The sequence below is a fragment of the Molothrus aeneus genome, chromosome 7 (genome assembly GCF_037042795.1).
Source record: "Molothrus aeneus isolate 106 chromosome 7, BPBGC_Maene_1.0, whole genome shotgun sequence".
Taxonomy (NCBI): Eukaryota; Metazoa; Chordata; class Aves; order Passeriformes; family Icteridae; genus Molothrus; species Molothrus aeneus.
In genome coordinates, this window is record NC_089652.1 from 28,163,975 (window position 1) to 28,184,801 (window position 20,827).

Genomic DNA, 20,827 nt, shown 5'->3' on the forward strand with positions numbered 1-20,827 from the left:
TTCCTAAGGTGATTCCTCTCTTTTTTTGGTTTGGGTTTTTTTTTCGTTTTGGTTTGGTTTTTTGTTTGTTTGGTTGTTTTGGTTTTTTTTAATGCATGTAGATCGTGGCATGGCCTGACTGTTGTGACTATTAAGTGAACATGCAACCAACATGATTGCAAATTCATACCTGTGATTACGGGGAGAAACAGCTGCTTTTGTCATCCTGCCTCCCTGCCAAATTTGTGGATGATTTTCCATCAGATGTCTGCAATGCAGATGGCTAAATTATGCAAGGGAGTCTGCAGCTGTTGTAGTTTATGCTCTCCTACACCGGTGAAGGAACTGTAAACTGACTCATGTCAGACCTGAGAGATCCTCTTTTGCATGATGTATGTTGCAGCCTTCCATGGCAGAAGAGAATACATTTGTGTTCTTGCATGGGTGATAAGAGGGCTGGGATTTGTGTGTCCTTGCTGTGGCTGCAAGGACTGTGTCTTCCCTGCTCCATGTAGGTACTCCTATGTTCATATGTAGGGATGAGAGTTCAAAGTTAACAATATTAACTTGTAAGAACTGGCTATTCTGTTTTCAGAGGTCACTGCTCTTCTGGGATTAAAAATAGAGAAACCAATGGTGTTATCCCCAGGTGTAAAATGTTTAAAGAATGAAAGTACATCTGAATTTTTTTACTTCTTTTTTTTCTTTTTTTGAAGTTGTCTGTAAATCTATGAGTGTATTCTGAACTGCCAGTGGCCCACTTGCTGAAAGCAGGGCATGTTTTGTGCTTCAAATTCATTTTCTCGTCAGGCTAATGGAGGTATTTTGGTGTGCAGCTATAGATGGATATAGAGCTGGCATTATAAAATAAATAGCTGGTACATGATAACAGTATTCATGCAGTCTGTTGATGACAGAAATGTAATGATTCTTTAAAATCTTTATTTGCAATTTAGTTTACCTCTAGGGTTCTTGATGTCAGAAATAGCTTCTTCACAACTGCCTGGATGTTGTCTTTTATCTCTTGCTTGTCACGCACACTTCAGATCCTCAGACAATGTTATCTTGAGATGAGAGGACATGGCCAAAAGCATGGCATTTATTTATATAGTCATAATAACCTGAAAGAAGCAAACAGTGAATGACAGAGGGAAACAGATTTATATTCTTGAGACATCACTAAGACAGCATATGCAGGAGCTTAGCTGGAGCTGCTTAGCTGGTTTTCTGCCTGTAAATCTTGGTTTTAGCAGTAGAAGTACTTGTATTAGTTCATTTCTGAAAAGGTTTGGAGCAACCGTGCTGAGAGTCTTTGCCATGGTGCCAAAGAGGCTGCTATAAACAAATACAGATGCTTCCTTGGAAAAAGAGTTGCCTGGTATGTTTGTGAGGCTTTCCTTTGTCCATGTGCTGCTCACCCTTTCACTTCAGCATTGCTCTGTCCACACTTGGCCTTTGCCTCTACATTTGCATATGGTCACACTCTGCAGAGGACAAAGTGCTGAGCAAGTGTTGTCCTCTGCCCTGCAGTGGGACCCTGGAGGGAGGTGACTTGTCTGCACTGAGGTGACATGGGGACCTTTGATCACCATTGTTTGGGGTGCAGCTGAGCTAAGCTGTGTGACAGTAACTGCACAAAAGGAAGGAGCTGCTTATCTGCCCATCTGCACAGTGCAAATTAGAAGACTGATTATAAATAAACTGGGAAAGCAGAATTCTTACTTCATTTAGACATCTGTTTTAAAAATGGTTAGCAAGGGTGTGTACTGTCCTAGCACTGATGGTTCTAAGTTTTGACTTGTTTTCCCTGTCTTGTAACACTTCCTTTTTGCTTATCTGTGTGCTCTTTCTATCTGAGCCTTGGCCCTAGTAGCCTGGGCTCTTTTTGTGCAAGAGGAGCAAGATGAAGTGTTAGAAGTCAGAGGAGTTGTCCTGAACTGGTCAGCAGAACCAGGCACTGAACCTGGACTGGTTTCTGCTGCTGGATGGAGAGTAACTCTGTCTTGCACCCCCAGAGCAGCTGCTTGTCTTTTGCAAGAAAAGACTGAGGCTGTGGGAGTCCTCTTGGATGGACGCCTACAGGACCCTTGGGTGTTCCCACCAGCCATGGCCCACAGAGGCTCAGAGGGTGGCAGTGCTGGAGCAGGCCCAGGCCATCCTTGTATTGAGTGCAGCCTTTCTTTTCAACTGGGATCAAACTTCCCTTGCTTAGACTTTCAGTTTTAATGTCAGTAAGCACTTAACAGGACAGTGCATCTTCTAGAAGCACATCTGTCACAGATGCCCCCTGCAGACCTCTGGGCTCCTTCCATTGTCCCAGCAGCACACAGGAGCATCTGGGCCTGTAGGGTTGTTGTTACTTTCCCCACTCATTTTATGAAGAGAAAGCATCTAAAACTAGAGGAGCTTAGCACAGAGGGATGAAGCTGCTGTTGAACAACCTAATGTAGCAATCAAAGGAGAGGCAGTGACCTTGGAATTCATTTAAATAACTTTTCATTGGCCTCAAAAATGTAATGGCAATCTTCACAGGATTATTCAAAGATAGGATAAATAATCATAGGAGAGATTAATTAGTTTGCAGTTTGTAGGTCTGATTTGTAATTCATATCTCCCCTTTTCTGCAGTGGTAGGTGAAAGCAGGCTGTAGCTCACAATAGCAAAATTCTCATGAAGACAGGCAAAAAAGCATTGTTTATTGTGGGAGAAGCTCTTAAAATTTGTTGTCCCTCTCTCAGGTTCAGTCTAATGTTGTGAATTTTTTCCAGGCTGATACATCATGCTGTCCTCTGTCAGGGGTAGAACAAGCATTCACAATAAAGATTTGAAGATTTCAGTTTGCATTTAAGTGCCTTTTAAAGATCTGATGCTGCTTTCCTTTATTTTAAGCCTGAGTGAGTTAGCTTTGTGGCAGTCAGTAGTGCTGTGTCTGTGTGATTTCATGAAAGAACCTGGAACAGTGACATTTCATGGTCTAGATATCTTCATCCAAAATATTACTTACATGATCTTCAGATGCTTTGGATATTTTTTCATTTCCTGGGCAATATGTGCTTGTGTTACTGGTTTGGGTTTTTTTCCCCCTGTGCAAGGCTTTGTGAAAACTCTGGTTCTTTAATGCCTTTGGTTGATCAGATCTAATTAATTATTGGAATATAATTGGAATATAGTGTAGATTATGTGGATACTGTAGCTAGAGCACAGTATGAACCTTGCTGTGGCTAAGGGACACACTGTGTAAATCCCATCAAGGTGAAGTTAGCCCTGCAGAAAATCATTGTTTGTACAAATTTAAGCTACCTAATTCAGAGAGTTCCCAGGTATCTGAACTGGGAGTTGAGATGCCCTTTGGTAAAAAGTGAGGAAGAGCACAAAATTAATTCAGTTCCCTGCTCCTAAGAGGAGAAATAAATCAAATTGGGCAGGTGTCAGAGGGATCTGTCAGCCCCTTACACAAAGCCGTATGCCTGCAAGTTTTCTGTGGGTGGCAAATAAATCATTTTCCAGCCTCTTTTGTGCTTTTAACCAAGATAAGCAGTGCTGAGACAGTAACTCTTCCTCAGCCTGTCCCAGCTTCTTCCTGAATTCTCCTGTGAAGCTGTCGCATCGGGTTCCCAGCATTCTCACACCATGGTGTAAAATTAAAGCAAAGCTCTCTCCACCAGCTGAGCTCCCCTTGTTCTGCTGCTCCTACCACAATACTATTTTTTCCTTAAAAGAATGGCATGGGGCTCTTTAGTGCTGTGGTCTCTGTGCAGATGACTAAGTGGTATGGACTGTAGCTGGTGTTTGAACAGGAGCTGGTCTGAGTTCAACTGCTTTGGTATTTGCTGTAATTCTTAGGTGGGATTTGCATTTGTTCAAATGTTCCATAAACATGCCCTGAAAGTGTTCCATGATGTGCTGTGGTGGCTGAAGCTCTGTTTGCTCTGGTGAAGTTACTTACACCTGGATGTCTTACTGCTTCTTGGCTGCAAACACTCTTTGACTTAGGCTATATAAAACATGCTTGTCTGGTTGAGTTCAGGCCCAGATTTGTGTCTGCTGGCTTCAGCCATCATCCCATCAGAGGGAAACAAAGCAGCACTGAGGTTCAGAGTCTTTAGTTTATTTTCTTTTAGACAATGGTGTAAAAATATCCCCAGCCCTGTTATCCGAACACCTCAGAGTCGGCTTTTGCTGGCATGCATTGAAACACATTTCTAGCCATATCTTCTGATATAACTTCCAAAAGATCAGCAAAGTCTGGGCTTTCTAGTGCCCCTTCCAACAATAACAGCTCAGGAAAGTGAGCTGGCAGCTGCTGCAGATGAGAGGGAGAGGTGCAGTAAGGCACTGCACAGGATTGCAGCGCTCCGGGGCCAGCGCCTTGTCCCAGCTGCCTGCACTCCAGTCAGACCTGAGCCTCACCTGCTGGGTGTTCACCCCAGCCCCTCTGTCCCTGTGCACTGTCCCAGGGGGGCTGCCATTGTGCCAGTCCCTTGGGGACGGGGAAGGGGCTGTCACTGAGGCCCAGCAGTGCACTGGAGGTGCCAAAGTGTAACTTCACATCGTGGCAGGATCCTCACCTGGGCATGAAAGTTCAGCCTGCCTCCAAGCAACTGCACCTCTGAAAGCAGTTTAATTTACACCCAAATACTTATATTCTAAGTCTGCTTTTCTCACTCATACATTCATTTTGCTTTATTGTAATGTCAGCACTTAGCAGTGAAGTAATGGCAGATCTCTGGAGAACTTCGCACAAGCGAGAAAGCACCATTATCTCAATTTTACAGATCCTGCTTATGTTGGGAACATATGTGGTGGTGTAATTACACTGATGTGATTAAATCAGTGCAAATCCTTCCTAGAAGGACATGCTGCACCACTGTAAAGCAGGGCTTATTATCAGTGCAGTTGAATTCAAATTATATTACTCTATTAAGCTTTGCTAGTGTAAGCCTCCACTGTAAGTCACAAAGTCACGTGAGGAGCTGTGTTGTTTCTTTTTAAAGCAGATAAAGATTTGGAAACTGAAATGGGTGAGGTTGTGCTCTGCCCAAGAGCATGCTAGAAGCAATGGGCTTGACAAATGTTTATAGTACTTTTTGTAAGGAAAGAGGTGTGGGTGTGAAAGCAGGGGTGTATTATTATTATTATTATTATTGTTGTTGTTGTTGTTGTTGTTGTTGTTGTTGTTATTTTTAATAGATTAAATTCTTTGTTTAAACTGTTGTGATCATTTTGGAAAAAATCCTATATCATACTAAGGCTTTACAAATGTATTAAGTAAAATGCATACAAAATTCTAGTAAATCTTTACTACATGGTTCTGGATTTTGATAATGGCTGAATGGGTCAATGAATGACCATGGTGTATACAACTTAATTGTAGTTTTTTTTTGGCAGGGTGTGGGCACTGTAAGAAAATGAAGCCAGAATATGAGAAGGCTGCAGAGTTTCTCCATGTAACCAGTGATGTAAGCTAATTTCCTTTATTATATCCTTCAAATAATCAGTAATAAATAACTAGAGTAATAAAAGTGACTTTTCTCCCTACAACAAATTCAGCTGTTCTCATCCTCCCACAGGACCCTTCAAAATGTGCTTCCAAAGTACAGTCTCATCGCTGATGCATGAGCCTTGCCAAAGTCTGAGAAAGAACATTCTGTCTTGAACGAAAACAAAATCGAAAAATGTTTATGTATTCTACTGTAGGCCTTATACATAATATGATCAAATCCAAAAATGGATTTTTTTTCCTCTTACTTAAAGACATTGAATGTGAAAAAACATAGGCTTTTATTTATGAATTAGATTTGGAGAAAACCAAAATGGGTTGATCCCTGTTTCAAATAGCCTGTTTTTAATGGTTGCACCACTCCATTAGCTTCATCATAAGTGCTCCATCAGCATGGCTGGAGAAGAGAGATTCAATAATACAAGTATTAGTGTTATTGATTCAGTCTCGTGCTGTGTATGCCATGCGGGAGGAGAAGTAGAATTGGTCTCCCCCATACTTTAAGCATCATCTGTGGAGACATCTAAAGTTCCTTTATTGCTGCTGGAGAGGGAGGAGATGAGAAAAACAAAGATCCAATGAATCACACTTTACAAATGCCTATTCTTCTGTGTCTCTAAAGGTAGTCCATGAAACGATACCCACAAGTTAGGGAAAGATGAATTTGCCTTAAACTTACCTTTAGAAATGCTTGTTTCTTCTGGGAGAAACAGGGATATGTGGGAGGAAATGCAATTTCTGGGAATGGCTCTTAAGCATTATAGAGTGAATTATATAACGAGAATCCATCAGAAATGGGAGGGGAACAGGTAAGACTGGTAACATTTAGTCCAGAGTATGTCCCTTTCTGGTTTTGCATCAGTTCTCTGTGTCTTTCTGTATGTCTGTGCACAAAATCACAGCATTAAACATGTTGGAAAAGACCATTAAAATCAAGTCCAACCTATGACCAAGCACCACCATGACAACTAGACCATGGCACTGAGTGCCACATCCAGTCTTTCCTAAACACCTCCAAGGATGGTGTCTCCACCATCTCCCTGGGCAGCCCATTCCAATGTCTAATCACCTTTTATGTGAAAAAATTCTTACTCATGTCCAACCTAAGCCTCCCCTGGCACAGCTTAAGACTATGTCCTCTTGTCCTAGAGGCAGCAAAGGCATCTAGAGCATGAGTGACTGCCCCCAAGCCCACTGTGTCTTGCTGAGGGGTGTGTGTATGTGGCTGGGATTTACAGGGGGTGATCTCTCTTTCAGAGTCCGGGTGTCCTTGCAGCAGTCGATGCTACTGTCAACAAGGCTCTGGCAGAAAGATATCATATCTCAGGGTTTCCTACTTTGAAGTATTTTAAGGATGGAGAGGAGAAATACACTCTGCCACACCTCAGAACAAAGAAGAAGATCATTGACTGGTTGCAAAAGTAAGTTTTGAGGGTTTTAATATAGTATTTGGGTTCCTGGTTAGTGACTCCTGTAGATGGCTTTGATGAGGAACTAAGCAGAGCTTCAACACTGCCTAAATCCCTTGCTAACAAAATTACACTGAATTCCAGTATTCCAACCCACAGAAACGTGTATGTTAATTATGGTTTCTAATACACCAAATCCTTTATTTGCTGTGGGGTTTTTCATAGCTGCCCTGTATTTCTTTCCCAAACTAAACATTTTTTCAAATATACCTTAAGCCTTTCCCTGGAGAAGGAATAGCAATGGTTCTGAAAAATAAACAGAACATTTGTTGTTCCCTCTTTATACAAAGCAGCAGATCCCAGTGTTAGTAACTGAATTTCAACAGTTGTACTTTTCTCTTTCCAATATTTCAGAGCCAATGCCTAGAATTCCACCCACATGAGGCTGAAGGAAAGCCAGTGAGACCAACAAAACCAGCACCTCTGAGTACACTAACCAACTTTTCTTGGGTGGTGTGCTGAAATATGCAGAATTAGGTTTGATATGAAAATGATGACAATAATTCCATTTCAAAATAAATTGCTGGCACAATTATCTCTTTAAGTATGTATTATATATGCATGTATGTAAAAGTATGCATATATATATAAACTATGCATTTTCTTTGGTACTGTAAGCCTCATGTATTTTCTGCATTAGTTAAGGGGAAGAAACCCTGCCAGAGTTTTGTGAATATTTTAATCATTTAACTAGTGGGCATGAGGAATGTAATCTTTATTTTCCCCCTTTTATTTGGTGGGGGAAGAGGCTGTGTGGGTTTTTTTGGTTTTTCTTTTCTTTTCTTTTCTTTTCTTTTCTTTTCTTTTCTTTTCTTTTCTTTTCTTTTCTTTTCTTTTCTTTTCTTTTCTTTTCTCATTACATCTCTGACTGCTTCAAAGCAGGTAGTGGATATGGTCTGGCACTATCATTGTAGCATGTTGAGGAGCTTCATCTGTATTTTACTTTTAGACATGGTACTCCCTTGGCCTCCCTGCCCACAGAGGCTCCAGGCTGCTGTATCTGTATTGTATATGAAGTCATTGTCCTTGCTTTGCTCAACTCTTTTGAGCACTGTGCACTTTGTGGTGAGTTAAACAGTCAGGCTGATGCTGCCTGTACCAGCAGGTGAGTAAGCAATGAGGACCAGGAACGTGGTGTTAATTCTTCTGGATCCTGCTGTGGCTCTCGAAGACTTTTGTCTGCAGCCTCAGCTAGTCAGCAGTACAGGTGAAGCCCAGACAATTGCCTCCTGCTCTTGGCTCCTGGATGTTCTCCCAGCTAGAGATGCAGTAGAATAACATCCTTGTTTTCTGACAGGGAGAGAACTGACACAGCTGCACTGAAGCTGGTGGAAATAGGGATGCATCTGGGGTGCAGGCGGGTGATAAAAGTACAGCTTGTGGAGGAGACCTGTCTCAATGGGTGCTTGCAGCCATACAGGTTTTGGCTCTGGTTCCTCTCTGGTGATTGTGCTGCCACATAGGTTGTTACCAGTTGCTGGGCAGCTTATTCCAGGTCAGTGTGGAAAATTTTGTGTGAGAGTAAAGTCCCACCTCTGTAACTGTAATCAGTGATAGCTCACAACAACTGTGTTCATGGAGGAATTCAGCTAAAGGACACACTGTGTAACTCTTCTTTCTCTGAAACACATCTAAGTCTTTCTCTAAAAACTGGAAAATCAGTAATGCTGGAAATGCAATGAATGTCCACCAAGTGACCTTGAAAAGGACTTTAAAAATTGAGTTTTTCTCCACTTGGTTTTTATGTACCTGATACAACTTAAAATGGTGTCATTGAAAGTGTCAGGAAAGTCTGAAAAGCTAATTTATTACCAAGGCGACATATGAAGGTCTTTATACTGTGGCACCATTCTGATGATTTTATATAAAGTAATCACTATTTAAGATACAGCAGGAATGAATTTAATGAGTCTGAGAGAGGTCTGTGAGCTAGTGAATAGCAGAATTTTTGTTAGAGATACTCTAGGTGTGCAGGATTGCTCTGATCTAGCCAGTATGTGCAGTCATAATTGAAACCTGACATTCTCTTTACCAAAGTAAAATATTCTGGTTCAGTCACCCCCAGTATTCCAAGTGGAACGATGCTGATTTTTGCATCCTGGCTTTAATATCTGAATTCTAGAGGTCATGAAATTCTTTACAGAAGTTTGCATGATAGGGATAAAGAGTACAAAAAGGATATTTTAATGGAAGATGCTGTTCTATATCAGTTGCCTTTTAATTCCACTGCTTGCTGTTCTTCTCAGTTCAAGGCTGTGGATGATACAGTGGTATGTATCAATGTTTTTTCCACCCAGGTGTTGGATGCAATGTAGGAAGTCTTTATTTGACATTTCTACTCATATGCCTGACTACAGTCACTTAAATTATATTTTAATTATTTTAAATTATATTTTAAATTATCTGAGTTTCAGAAATTAACTTTCATCTTTTTTTTTTTTTTTGCTGTTGCCTGGTGTTGGAAATATTGAGTATGTCTTTCTACTGCACAGGCATCTTGAAGGATTTTTCACATCAGTTACCTCATGCTAATTTTGACCAGGACAATGCTGTCCCTTTATCTGCTTCCAGAAACATTTTCAAACCAATTTCATTGTCTTGCTTTTCTAGTCCTGAAGCACCACCTCCACCTGAGCCTGCATGGGAAGAAAAACAGACCAGTGTTATCCACCTGGCTGGAGAAGACTTCAGGGAGTCATTGAAGAAGAAGAAGCACACCCTTGTCATGTTCTATGCACCATGTGAGTAAATAACCTCTCTACGAGGATGGGTTTTGTCAGCCCTACATTTACTGTGAAATCCTGAATTAATTCCCTTGCTGTCACCAGACTTTTAAGGGTAAAGACCTGATTCTGAATATAAGTGCATGGGAACATTATTGGCACCATCATTTGTATCTTTATAAATGGAAACAAAACAGTATATAATGGTTATATTATTTAATGCAGACACCAAAGCAGGCAGCAATACAAAAACAAAACAGATTTATTTTCCTCTGCTGCATTTTATGGTCCATATAACAAAATGTGATCCTTTATAGTAGCACGGTGGACATGGAGAGCCTGATTCATTAATGCAGCACTTCAGTAGTGAAATCAATACAGTAGTGTAGGAGGAATCAGTCCACAAGGTGGAGAACAAATTTTGATGGAATAAATTTTGTCTGTAATAAATCTGCATTTGAGTGTCCACTGGGACTAGGGACATAGCTTCCTCCTCCCAGATTTTTTTGCATGCATCACATAATCACTTTGGTTTTGAAGCTCCTGAGAATATTTCTAGGGAAGTTTAGAATGAGGCCTTTTATAAATAAGGTGAATGAGAGGGACCTCTTCTGTTTTTCTGTGCTCTCCCAGAGACTGGCAGACTAGGTACAAGTTCTTAGCTTTTCAGGGGCTTATCAGAGGGAGAGGATAATCCAGGCATTTCATATTAGAAACTATTAATGTGCCTTTATGCCACCATGACTCAATGCCCCCAGATACAAAAAACAATTCTTCCAAATCACATGGCCAACAATTAATGGATAACCTTCAGATAAACAGCTACCAAATTGTTCCCATTAAATCAAAGGTATTTTCCATAAAGAGAGAAAAAGGTCCTTAATGTTTAATCAGACAGCCCCTTATTTTGCTTTTCTGTTAGGGAATTAAACATGAATGCTTTGGGGCTCATATGAAGGGATGTGGGAGAAAGCAGGGGTGCAGTTCAGGAGGGAGATTTCTGGAAGGTTGTAAAAGAAAACGGAAGGGGACATAATCCCTTTTCCAGTCCAGTTCCCACCACCTATTGACTAAAAATTGCCCATGTGCCAGGAATTTCTGATTCATGGACCTCAGCTGGTAAAGAGCACATTGTAATTTTAAAATCAAATGATTGCCCATGAAATGGTAAGATTAGGAGTTCACTGTCTCTCGAGTTCTCTTTACCCGATTAGTGACTTTCTGCATAAGAGGGATTTATTTCACTTTTGGTTTTTAGCTGCATCTTTTTAAGATTCTTGATCTTTTTTAAAGCCACATTTAAAGCAAAGACTCTATGTATGATGAGTATGCAGCTCCCAGGGTTGAAAGCATGAGGGAACTTGCCTGATGGGCTAATTTTTTGCCATTTGACTTCCACCCTTACTTTAGGAGGGGTGAGTAAAGATCAGCCTGGCTCTTTCTATATGAGCAGGCTGTAAAAACATGGCTTGTGTGATGTAAAACTGTTGGGTGCTTTGAGGCTGCACTTGAGACACATTTTTGCACTGTTTTTGACACACTGCTGCATGAGACCACCTATATACAGGACAGAGGGGTGCTAACTGGAACCCAGTCTGGCCTTCCTGTGACTCCTAAGGCAGCGTTGCTGTTGTGCTGTCAGTACGTGGGTCATGCACGGTTTCTGATTTGTCAGATTTGTTCTCTAAATGTGGAAGTGTCTGTGAGCAAAGCACAAAGCAGGCACACACAGGGCGTGCAACGAGCCTGCACTTTGTTGGGTGCAGGGGAAAGTACCAGATGAGTATTTTAAATCTCCATTTTCTATAAAATAAACATTAATGCAGTAAAATAATTACAATTATTAAAAACACTATATATTTTCAGCTTTTGTGCAGTGATAATGTGCCTCCTGTTAAATTTTATAGATTAGCTTTTGTTTACCATCTTCTCAATCTTGAGACCTCTTGAAGCTTATGTTGCCAATTAATCTTAACTTGCTTATTTTAGTGCAGAAAATTGCTAAAATTTCAAGGTCCCATTACCTCAACTGATTTTCTTTTTCTATTCAAATCCACATCTTGGGTCAGGGCAGACTCACAGTATGCTACTCCATTCACTTGTGACTCTGTGGCAGTATTTGTTACACTTACACATATGCTGAGATATTTAAGGATTGGGGGGGTGTATATACATGCATATATAAAGTATGTTTATATATAAATATTTATGCTAAGAAATGTATCTCTCATCTGTCATTAGAATTTAAAGCAGAAAGTTGAGTATTCTGACCTTTGTCAAGCTTTCAGCTAGAGCGACAAACCTTTAGGCAAAGGCCACAGATATATATCTTAGATGCAAATTAAAATGAGATCTGGCTTTCCTGTGGCAGCTTCCAGTCCAAATTACTTAATATGTATAGGAGAGCCACCAATGTGCTGCTGTGCCGATAACTCAGGGCTGAGCTGAGCAGGGCTTTAATGGTACTGAGCAGTGCTTCACAGTGATTTAGCTCTGGAGGAGAAGGCTGCTACATCCACATGGAAAAGATAGGGAGCTCATTACTCTGTCTCCTGGAATATGGGTGAAGCATAAACGTAAAGGTTATTCCACATGGCTTTGGAATATTTTAAGGACTGAGAATCAGAATCAAGACTCTGGAAATTACTGGGGGAAAAAGCCCACTCCTGTGGACTTGACATCACAGAGATCTTGATTTCACGTTCCCTTTCCTGCATGCTGGCATCTGTGTGTGCTGCAATGACTGATTTGGGGCAGGAGGCAGGAGTAGGGGCAGGTTCCCAATACTGACTTGGAAAAAAGTGCCTGCTGCAGAAAACCCAGTGCTGCTTGTGCCAGTAATGACCTGCGACCAGATCTTCATCCAGATGTCCTTTGGGTAGGTCTGTACCATGCCACACAGGCTGGAGTGTGGGCTGGCACGTGTTAGAGCTACTCAGGGATAGGACTTGGGGCAGGCTGCTGGCATCTGTGCTGCACAGCACCTGGCCCAGCTCTTCTCTGAACCCTTGTGCAGCTCTTGTGAAGATGTAATTGTCATCCCACTCATGTATCTTTAAGTTCAAAATGCCTAAAATAAGAGGAATACAATGGTACCATCTGCAGAAGGGAAGCATGAAGCCTCAGGTGTGTGTGGAGACTGCTGTGAGGGGTTGGGGGAGTATTTGAAAGCAGCAGGATTGATGCACCAGCACTTCAGAAGCTTTTGGGGAGAGTTTATAGGACTTGTGTCTGTATTTTTTTTTTATAATCCAGTCTTTGGACTACTGGATTCCCTCAGCTACTTCGGGTTTGTTTTTATAACTGTTTGGCTTTGTCCAGAAATGGGGAGATGAGGCAACTTGTCTGAGTATGGTTTGATGTGCACATGGAGCCTGGTACATGGATATCAGGAAGTGGGGGCTGCAGACTGTGTTGGGAAGTGAGCCAAATGGTCAAGAGCAGGCAGACTGCAGTGCTGAACCGGCCAGGGTTGGGAGGGCAGTGGCTGCAGGTCTGTGCCCTGCACCCAGAGCTTGGTTCAACACTTGAAACACTAAAGTGAGGTGTCCTGGCCGACCTGTTTGCATCGGTGCCTCTTCTGGCATTAGCACCCTGACCTTTCTTTCTTCTTTCTCTTATGTCCTCCCTGTTTATAAAGCTTATCTGGATGTGTTTTATCTGCATTTTTACTTTTATGTGCTCTCTCCACTCCGTTATTCCAGATAATTGAGATTTGACTTTGACAATGCATTAAATTTTAACCTCCTACTACTGTAGCACTGAAAACTGTGCAAAATAGAAGCAGTTGGTTGTGATTAGTTGTCAGAATCACAAAGAGTAACAAAAGTTCCAGTAAATAATGTCTTTGTGGTTGGAGATGTTTTTTCTGCATTACTCAAACAAATTATGGGGAAAAAAAGAATGATTGAAGGTAGGTGAGACTTCTCTGCAGTGCCCAGGGACACTGAGGCAAAGGGCTCAAATTGAAACACAGGAAAGTTTGCATAACCATTTAGAGGAAGTGGTGGTTTTTTTACCATGGTTGTGGTTGAATACTTGAACAAGGTGACCCAAGAGGCTCCATCCTTGGAAATATTCAAACCCAGCTGGAGACAGTGCTGGGCAACCTGCTGAAATTGATCCTGTTTTGAGCAAGGGAGTTAGACTAGATGATCTCCCAAAGTTCCTTCCAACACAGCAATGCTGTATTTGTAAGGAATAGTTATACTGGAGTTTGAGATATACACAGTGGATTTTTATTTGGTTTGGGGTTTGGTTTTCTTGATTGTGGTTCAGGTTGTTTTTCCCCCATTCTCATCCAGTTCTGATTTTCTCTAAACAGGAAAGGCTTAATAACACCCCTTGCTAATTCTTGTGCAGAAACAGAAAATGTCCACTTTCGAGTTACAAGAACATATTTTTTTGGTTGAGATTACTGCTTCCAAAGAGACTACAAATGAATCAACTGTGTCAGAAAGAAATTATATATAATAGATCAACCATTAACAGGTCCAAATGATGGGGGGGAGGGCACTCTGTTTTTAGATCAGTAACTTTAAATGGCAGGAATCAGCACTTATCAAATTCATTCTGTTTTTACCTTTAGTGTCAAAACACGAGTTAATAAGCCCTTTTAAAAAATAAAGACTTCCAGCAGCAATGGGAAGTAGTTGGGAGAAAGTGCTCAGTTTTAATGGTTCGTAAGGGGGGCAGTTGCCAATGTTATTGAATTGCCAAATGGCCTCTATTTGTGGGACTCAATAGGGTTCACAGAATGGATATTTTTAAAAATGCTTTGCTGGGAGTTGATTTCCAGTTCTGTGTTCTTTTGTGAAGTGAAACTTTCACTTCACTAGTAATTAATTTCATCAGCTGGAAAAAGTTATTTTCTGGTGAAGCCTGACCCACAGGGGTACTGAGAGAACACCCAGCAGTAAACCATCCTGAGGATGGTTTTAATGAAGTGTTTTTGGATGGAGCAAGTGGCTGTACTGCTGCAAGAGGTTGTGCAGTTAGAGATAATCAGCCTCTTTGGTTCTTCACTTACACTTTTTTGTAGGTTTTTCTTTCAGGGCTGGAAGAAGGGAATAAAGGTGCCTAATTTGTGTTGCATCTGATAAAGTCCAAGAAGACTTTAGGATGCTTTTGGAGCCATTAAAAGGCTGTGTGTTGATCTAAGGTTTTTGTGGGAGATGGAACCTGGTTCTGATGTAAAACAAAGAGAGTAAAGCAGGAATACTGACATCATTGCTGTCTGATGGGTCAGCTCCTGGCCACCATTAAGAAGTAAGTGGTAGGACTTTGCTCAGCAGTAAGAAATCAGACAGGGATCTGACTAAAAGAGTTGTGCCCATCCCTGTGCGTTTCATCAGGAACCCATAAAATGCTGAGAACTAGGCAAACCTGCATTCATTTTACCCACAAAGTTTGTTCAAGATTTTAATTATTCTGTATCCTGGTCTGCTGCTCCTCTGTGTTTTCACAACAAAAACTGCTTGGTTTCTTCTGTCCAAGTTACGCATCAAGGAATATCCAATGACAAGAAGCACTTGGCTGAGAGTCCTTGCCAGGGTGGGTCACGCTCTGGGCACAGGGGGGCTCATGGCTTCGAGCTGTTAATGCTGACAGCCAGGAGGGCAGTGTGCTCCTCCCTCCCTGGGACCCAAGCTGTCATCAAAAAGCTCTTCTGAAGGAAGCACTTCTGAAGGAAGTGTTTCCTTTTCATCCTTCCTAATTTTGGAGGAAGCTTGGCCAAAGCTGGTTGCACCATATCTCAGCCTTTGCACAGGCAGTTTTGGGGAGTTACTGCTGTGTTTTGGTTAAGCTACATTGCTGTAGGAAAACATGGCAAATTCTGTTGGCTGTGAGGCTTCAGCCTGTGGCTGCTGGGCCTGAGATGAGCAGTCTGGGTCACTGCTGGGTCACTCAGCAGACTTGGGTGACATTGTTCTGTGTGAACTATGCACAGAGAGGGAGAACATACACGACAGTTGAATTTATGAGTTCAGATGTGCAGAGCAAAGCAGCAGCACAGATGAATTTAGTGTCCCACGATGGCCTCAGATTGGCTCCCACCAAGAGGTTTTCCTGTCACTTGCAAGCACATCTTGTTAAGTTTTGATTAGGGGGCTGTATCAAAGAGCCTGAACAAAATGTGCATGTTTATAAATGAAGCTTAAGCTATCAAAAAATTATTAAAAACATGCTGAACAGAAAGAATCCCTTTCAAGGCAAAAAACCTTGCAGGAAGGATTTTCTGGTTGTTGACTGAGCGAGGCAATGTCTGGACCCTCTGATAATGAGGCTGTAAGTCTCCTGTGTGGGCTGGCACTGCAGAATTTTGATGTTAGCTCTGCCACTAACTGCTTTCCCTCCTGCATCAGTGGTGCTCTTGTTACAGGTGCATTACCGAGGTGTGTTCCTTTCGGTGTAAATAGTGCTGATGCCACAGAGCCCCTTAACAGGCTGGGTTTGATAAAGGATGAATTCATAGAGTGGTCTCTGCAATCAGGCTGGCAGAACTGCTCTTAGCCCCATTGTTTGTGCCGAGGAGATTAATTAGTGCCAAGAGAATGGTTTGAGCTGCACTTCCCCAGACCATGCATAACAAACACAAAGTGCTCGCAGTGGCTGTGGTGGAGTGGTGACAGTAAACTAAAAGTTGTTGGGGTGATCCAGCTCCTCTTGTTTTGTAACTCTAAAATGTTACAGCTGCTTGATTTGGTGTGCAGAATATTGCCTGTATATAAACAGCTCCAGCTCGTGAGAAGGGAAGAGGAGGGAAGTGTGTGCCTTGCTCTGTGGAATTCTCTCCTCACAGACACACAGCTATGTTGGTGCAGTGTCACTGTGGGCACATTAGGAGATTATGAGCATGCCACCCATCCTTATGCACTGTCACAAAACCCATTTCCAATAAGACAAATGCTTTTTTTGGTGATGTGTAACATTGTCTGACAGGAGCTCCTTTTAAGCATCAGCACAGCTGAAATTCCAGTGTTCTGCTGACTGTTGCTAACTCAGCAGCATGTCTTCAATTAGTGGTGTCCACTGGCATGTCAAATGGCAAAATTATTTCATTTGCTCTATGACCGTGTTTGCAGTTAACCAGGGCTGATGCTGGCTTGGTTAACTGCTGCTGCCAGCTTTGTTCAAGCTACACAGACCAGTGGCACAGTGGAAAATGCAGGTCTGCTGGAACTGGCACAAAGGTATGTTTTGGGTGTAATTGTAGACCTTTATACCCTTTCAGTCCCGAGGTGAGTTGCTGTATAGCTTTCCAACTCAAAGGATTGCTTGTTACCAAATGCTGAGTGCTGGCATGTCATTTGTAATTCACTGCAGTCAGTCATATCCTTGTTTTTTGTAGTGGATGAAACAGTCCAGGAGTTTTGTGCTGAGTCTTTCTACTCTCCTCACTTCTGCAATTTGACCTGTTGCAGTTGTTCATATCTCATGGCTATGGTTTCCCAATAATTTGGGTTTTGTATGTTTTGTCTCATTTGTATACCTCCAAGGTGTTACAAAATAAGAGTTCAGATAGCTTGGGAAAAACTCAACAAAATCTACCAGCAGGCTGTGAAATTTGGAGTAGTTTACCTGTTGTTAAGAGTAGTCAGACAAGGCTTGATTGACCTGATGCTTAACTGAAAACCTCATAACATTTTTCAAATCAAAGGACGTGTCACCTCTTTCAGTTACTAATGTCTTAGAGATATGATTATTCTATGGTGTCAGCTCATGTCATCAAGTGAGCTTTGGGTCCAGATATGCAATAAAAAGCCCTCCAGTTCTCTACTGGTAAAACAAAATGAATTAACCTTTCAGTTACATCTCCAAATGCCTTTCTCAAATCTGCCTGTGGATTCCATAACTCCTGTAGCCACACAAATTGCATTGGTTTAAGCAGTATACCCTTTTCCAGCTCTTATCTGTGCAATTACTGTCTGTGGCCTGTCTTTCCTTGATTGACCAAGTAATATTCTGGTTTTAATTCTAGTTAATCACTTGGAACTCTTGAAGTGGAAACAGGCTTTGCTTGACTCTGTGGTGTACAAGCTCCCGGGCTGGCTTTGATAGCTGTGCAGAGCTGCTGCTTGCACTTGCTTAGAATTGCAGTCATTTAAAAGCCAGTAACAGAGGGCACTATCTACCCCTGTTATTTAAACGGTGATGATTTCAAGCAGAGATGGGGAATTGGAAAGTCATTCTCTGCTCTGCACTTTGCATGCTGAGGGCTCCATCCTGCCACATGCTGAGCCCTCTGAGGCCCTTATGGTTTCACAGCTGAACAAATGGAGTCAGCACCTTACAACCTGGCTCCCTGTCAGGCAGGATTGTGAACCCTGAGAGTCACTTAACCTCTTCCTGACTCTGTTTAACCTTGGATGTAATGACAGAGGGGGATAATCACGTCTGTCTCTCTTAGGAGCAATTTGAAGGGTAATTAATTGATATTAGTTAAAGCATTTGAGATCACCCGTTGAGAGGTACTAAAGGAAGCCGGGGGCTGAGGGGGGAGCAGAGCCCTTTCTCGTGCTGAGGGTAGAGCACAGACAGCACAAATGCCACGGTCTCACAAATCACTGGGCTTTCAGATCTCCTCTAAGGAGTTGGCCAGGACTTTGTTATGAAAGTACTGACAGTTTATGTTAGTGTATTTAATATGAAAGCAGTCTACATTAAAATGTGTGCGTGTTTAAACTCTCTCCTTTAAAAAACCCTCATGTAAAATATATGCACACCACTTTTGTGACTTTATTTATCAGGATTTGATTACGTATGAGATGCTAAAAGCACGCACAACAACACGGGAAGGGTTATAAATCATTACGTGTTACTGATGGGCAGAAGGTATAAGGTAGTGCTTTCTGAAGGCAAAATGCCCAGTCAGTGCTGCTGTAGTGTTCTAGTTGGGATGCTCAGGTTAGGTTGGCAGGGGCTGTCGTCCTTGCCTGACCCACGGGCAGTGCTGGCTCCTGCAGCTCCGGCCGCTCGGAGATGGTGCCACGAGCACGGGCAGACCATGTCACTGCTGAGCATCTCAGCTCAGCGATGCAAGTCAAGGACAGCTGTCTTCTGATCAGCTCGAGAGCCACTGTGTGAAAGCATCTCTTTTACAAAACCATTTCCTTTCAGATTAAAAATCACTAGTGATAGGGAATGTGAATTTCCATCTAAATTTGACTGGCTTCAGCACGCAACCAGCTCTGGAGCTTACTCAGTCTTTGGCACCCAGCTTGAATAGCTCGTTACAATGAAATTTAGAGACTGACTTTTCTCGATTTCTATCACTTCTTAATCTTTGGGTTTAAGCTGTTGACACACCAAGCTTCCTGAGTCCCTTTGCCATGAAACACGCTTTTCAGTTCTGTTGGTTTTTTTATGGGTCTTCTGAACTCCCTCCAGTTTGAATTCATTGATTTGTGGGCCCAGAACTGCAAACAGCACTTCAGAGATGCCAGGCATAGAGGCCCTCTCCACATCTGCTTACTATTTTAACTTATATATTCAGTGAAGTTCATTTTGACAACTCCATCATTTTCTTTCAAAGCTATATTGCTAGCATTGTTTGGATTTTTTTGCTTCTAATACGTTTAAAGCCCCTTATATACTTAAAACATCATTATTACCTCTGCTGACTGTAGGTACTGCTTTGATGTCCATTTGCTTGCTTTATCTATTTTATACAAATTGTTAGCTTTTGATTTATATTCATTAAAAAGCAGCTTCACCTTTCTTCTATGTGCTATGCTAATACAGCTTCCTCTCTTCTAAGGAAACTGAATTAACCTTGTATGTTCAGCTGTAGAGAGGTTATATTATATCACTGGGCTTTGTAATTTCAAATTAAACAAAGCATGAAGTAACTTAACCTAAAGGATGTTTTTTCATATTTAAACAAGTAGAAACCTGTGTTTTTGGAAAGAGGACTTGATTCCTTTAGGCAGTTCTGAAAATTTGCCACAATTTTATTTTAAATGTAATGAGGTGACTGTTGTACAACAGGGTGCATCTGTTTCATGCACTACTCTCGAGACATCTTTAGAATTGCCATCTGGTCCTAATACCTTTGTGCACTGAAGTTTTAAGAATCTCTTTAAGTTTTACTTTTGACTCACTATCATCTCTAAGCAATTCATTGGTTAAAAAAAAGAAGCTGTGTTCAATGAAAAATTCTCCATTTGAACACGATAAAGACATGTAGGTTATTCATTAGGTTGTTCCACTGCTTTGAAACCCTCTTTGCATCCCTTCTGCATCCCATAGGACCCTGCAATTATGGAAAATGTTTTCACAGGTATTATTATGTCTGAAAAATTATCAAATTGCTACCACATCATATCAATTTTATGTTATTCTTACTGTACCTGAAAAATGGGTTTATATTATTTTTTCCTTAGTCTTCTTTTTATTTAAAGCCCAAAAAATCAGTTCTCAAGATGATGTGAGCACATAATTAAGTTTTTCTATTACCCCATGTGCTATCTTTGTTTTGCATCATGCAACTAATGTGTTGTGGCATCATTCTGGAAATCACATCCAGCTCAACCCTGAAGTTCTTTACTTCTTCGCAGTCCTCAAACCAGTGTTTCCACAAGAATGAGGTTCCAGCCCCTTCCTGTGCCCAAACCAGTGGTGGCTCCTTGGGTCTTTCCTCAAAGATACCCTGAGAAGGTGCTGTACCTTGAGGCTATTCCTGCTATCAGTAAATCCAGTCCGTGGAAAACAAGCTGGGTTATATATTTTCCATCACTGCATTTCCCTAAAGACCCAGTAGCTTTCCTTTAAATGCCTCTCTAATTAGAGGAGATTTAATCTGACTCCCTCTCCCCTCAGTGATAATGGCTCTGAGTGAAGCCTGCTTGCTTGCTTGCTTGATTTCCCTCGTCTGCTGTTCATCAGCTATTCCTCTTCAATTTTTCCCACAGAAACCATATTTCTCATGTACTGGCTCAGTTGAGAACTACTTGGTTTTCAAGGTGAGGAATGTGATGGTGCCTGCTGTGACTGTACCACATCTCCTACCAACTTTACAACATGAATGGTGGAGAAAAACCTTGTAGAAAATACTGGGTTTGTGTACATTTTTAAATTTGTAGTACAAGGGCAAAGAGAACTTCAGAACTCCTCAGCTGCAGCTGTTTGGGACCTGTGATTTAAGCAGGCAGCCC

The 20,827-nt window shown here is 41.6% G+C and overlaps 1 protein-coding gene across 1 annotated transcript in view; it reads left to right on the forward strand.

Annotated features, from left to right (window-relative positions):
• The window catches only part of PDIA5 (protein disulfide isomerase family A member 5), a 97,835-nt gene that overhangs the window by 60,728 nt on the left and 16,280 nt on the right, over positions 1-20,827 (forward strand). The window contains exons 12-14 of the mRNA XM_066553357.1: positions 5,368-5,438; positions 6,737-6,900; positions 9,559-9,689. Of these exons, the coding sequence (XP_066409454.1) occupies positions 5,368-5,438; positions 6,737-6,900; positions 9,559-9,689 (366 nt within the window). The remainder of the gene's footprint in view (positions 1-5,367; positions 5,439-6,736; positions 6,901-9,558; positions 9,690-20,827) is intronic.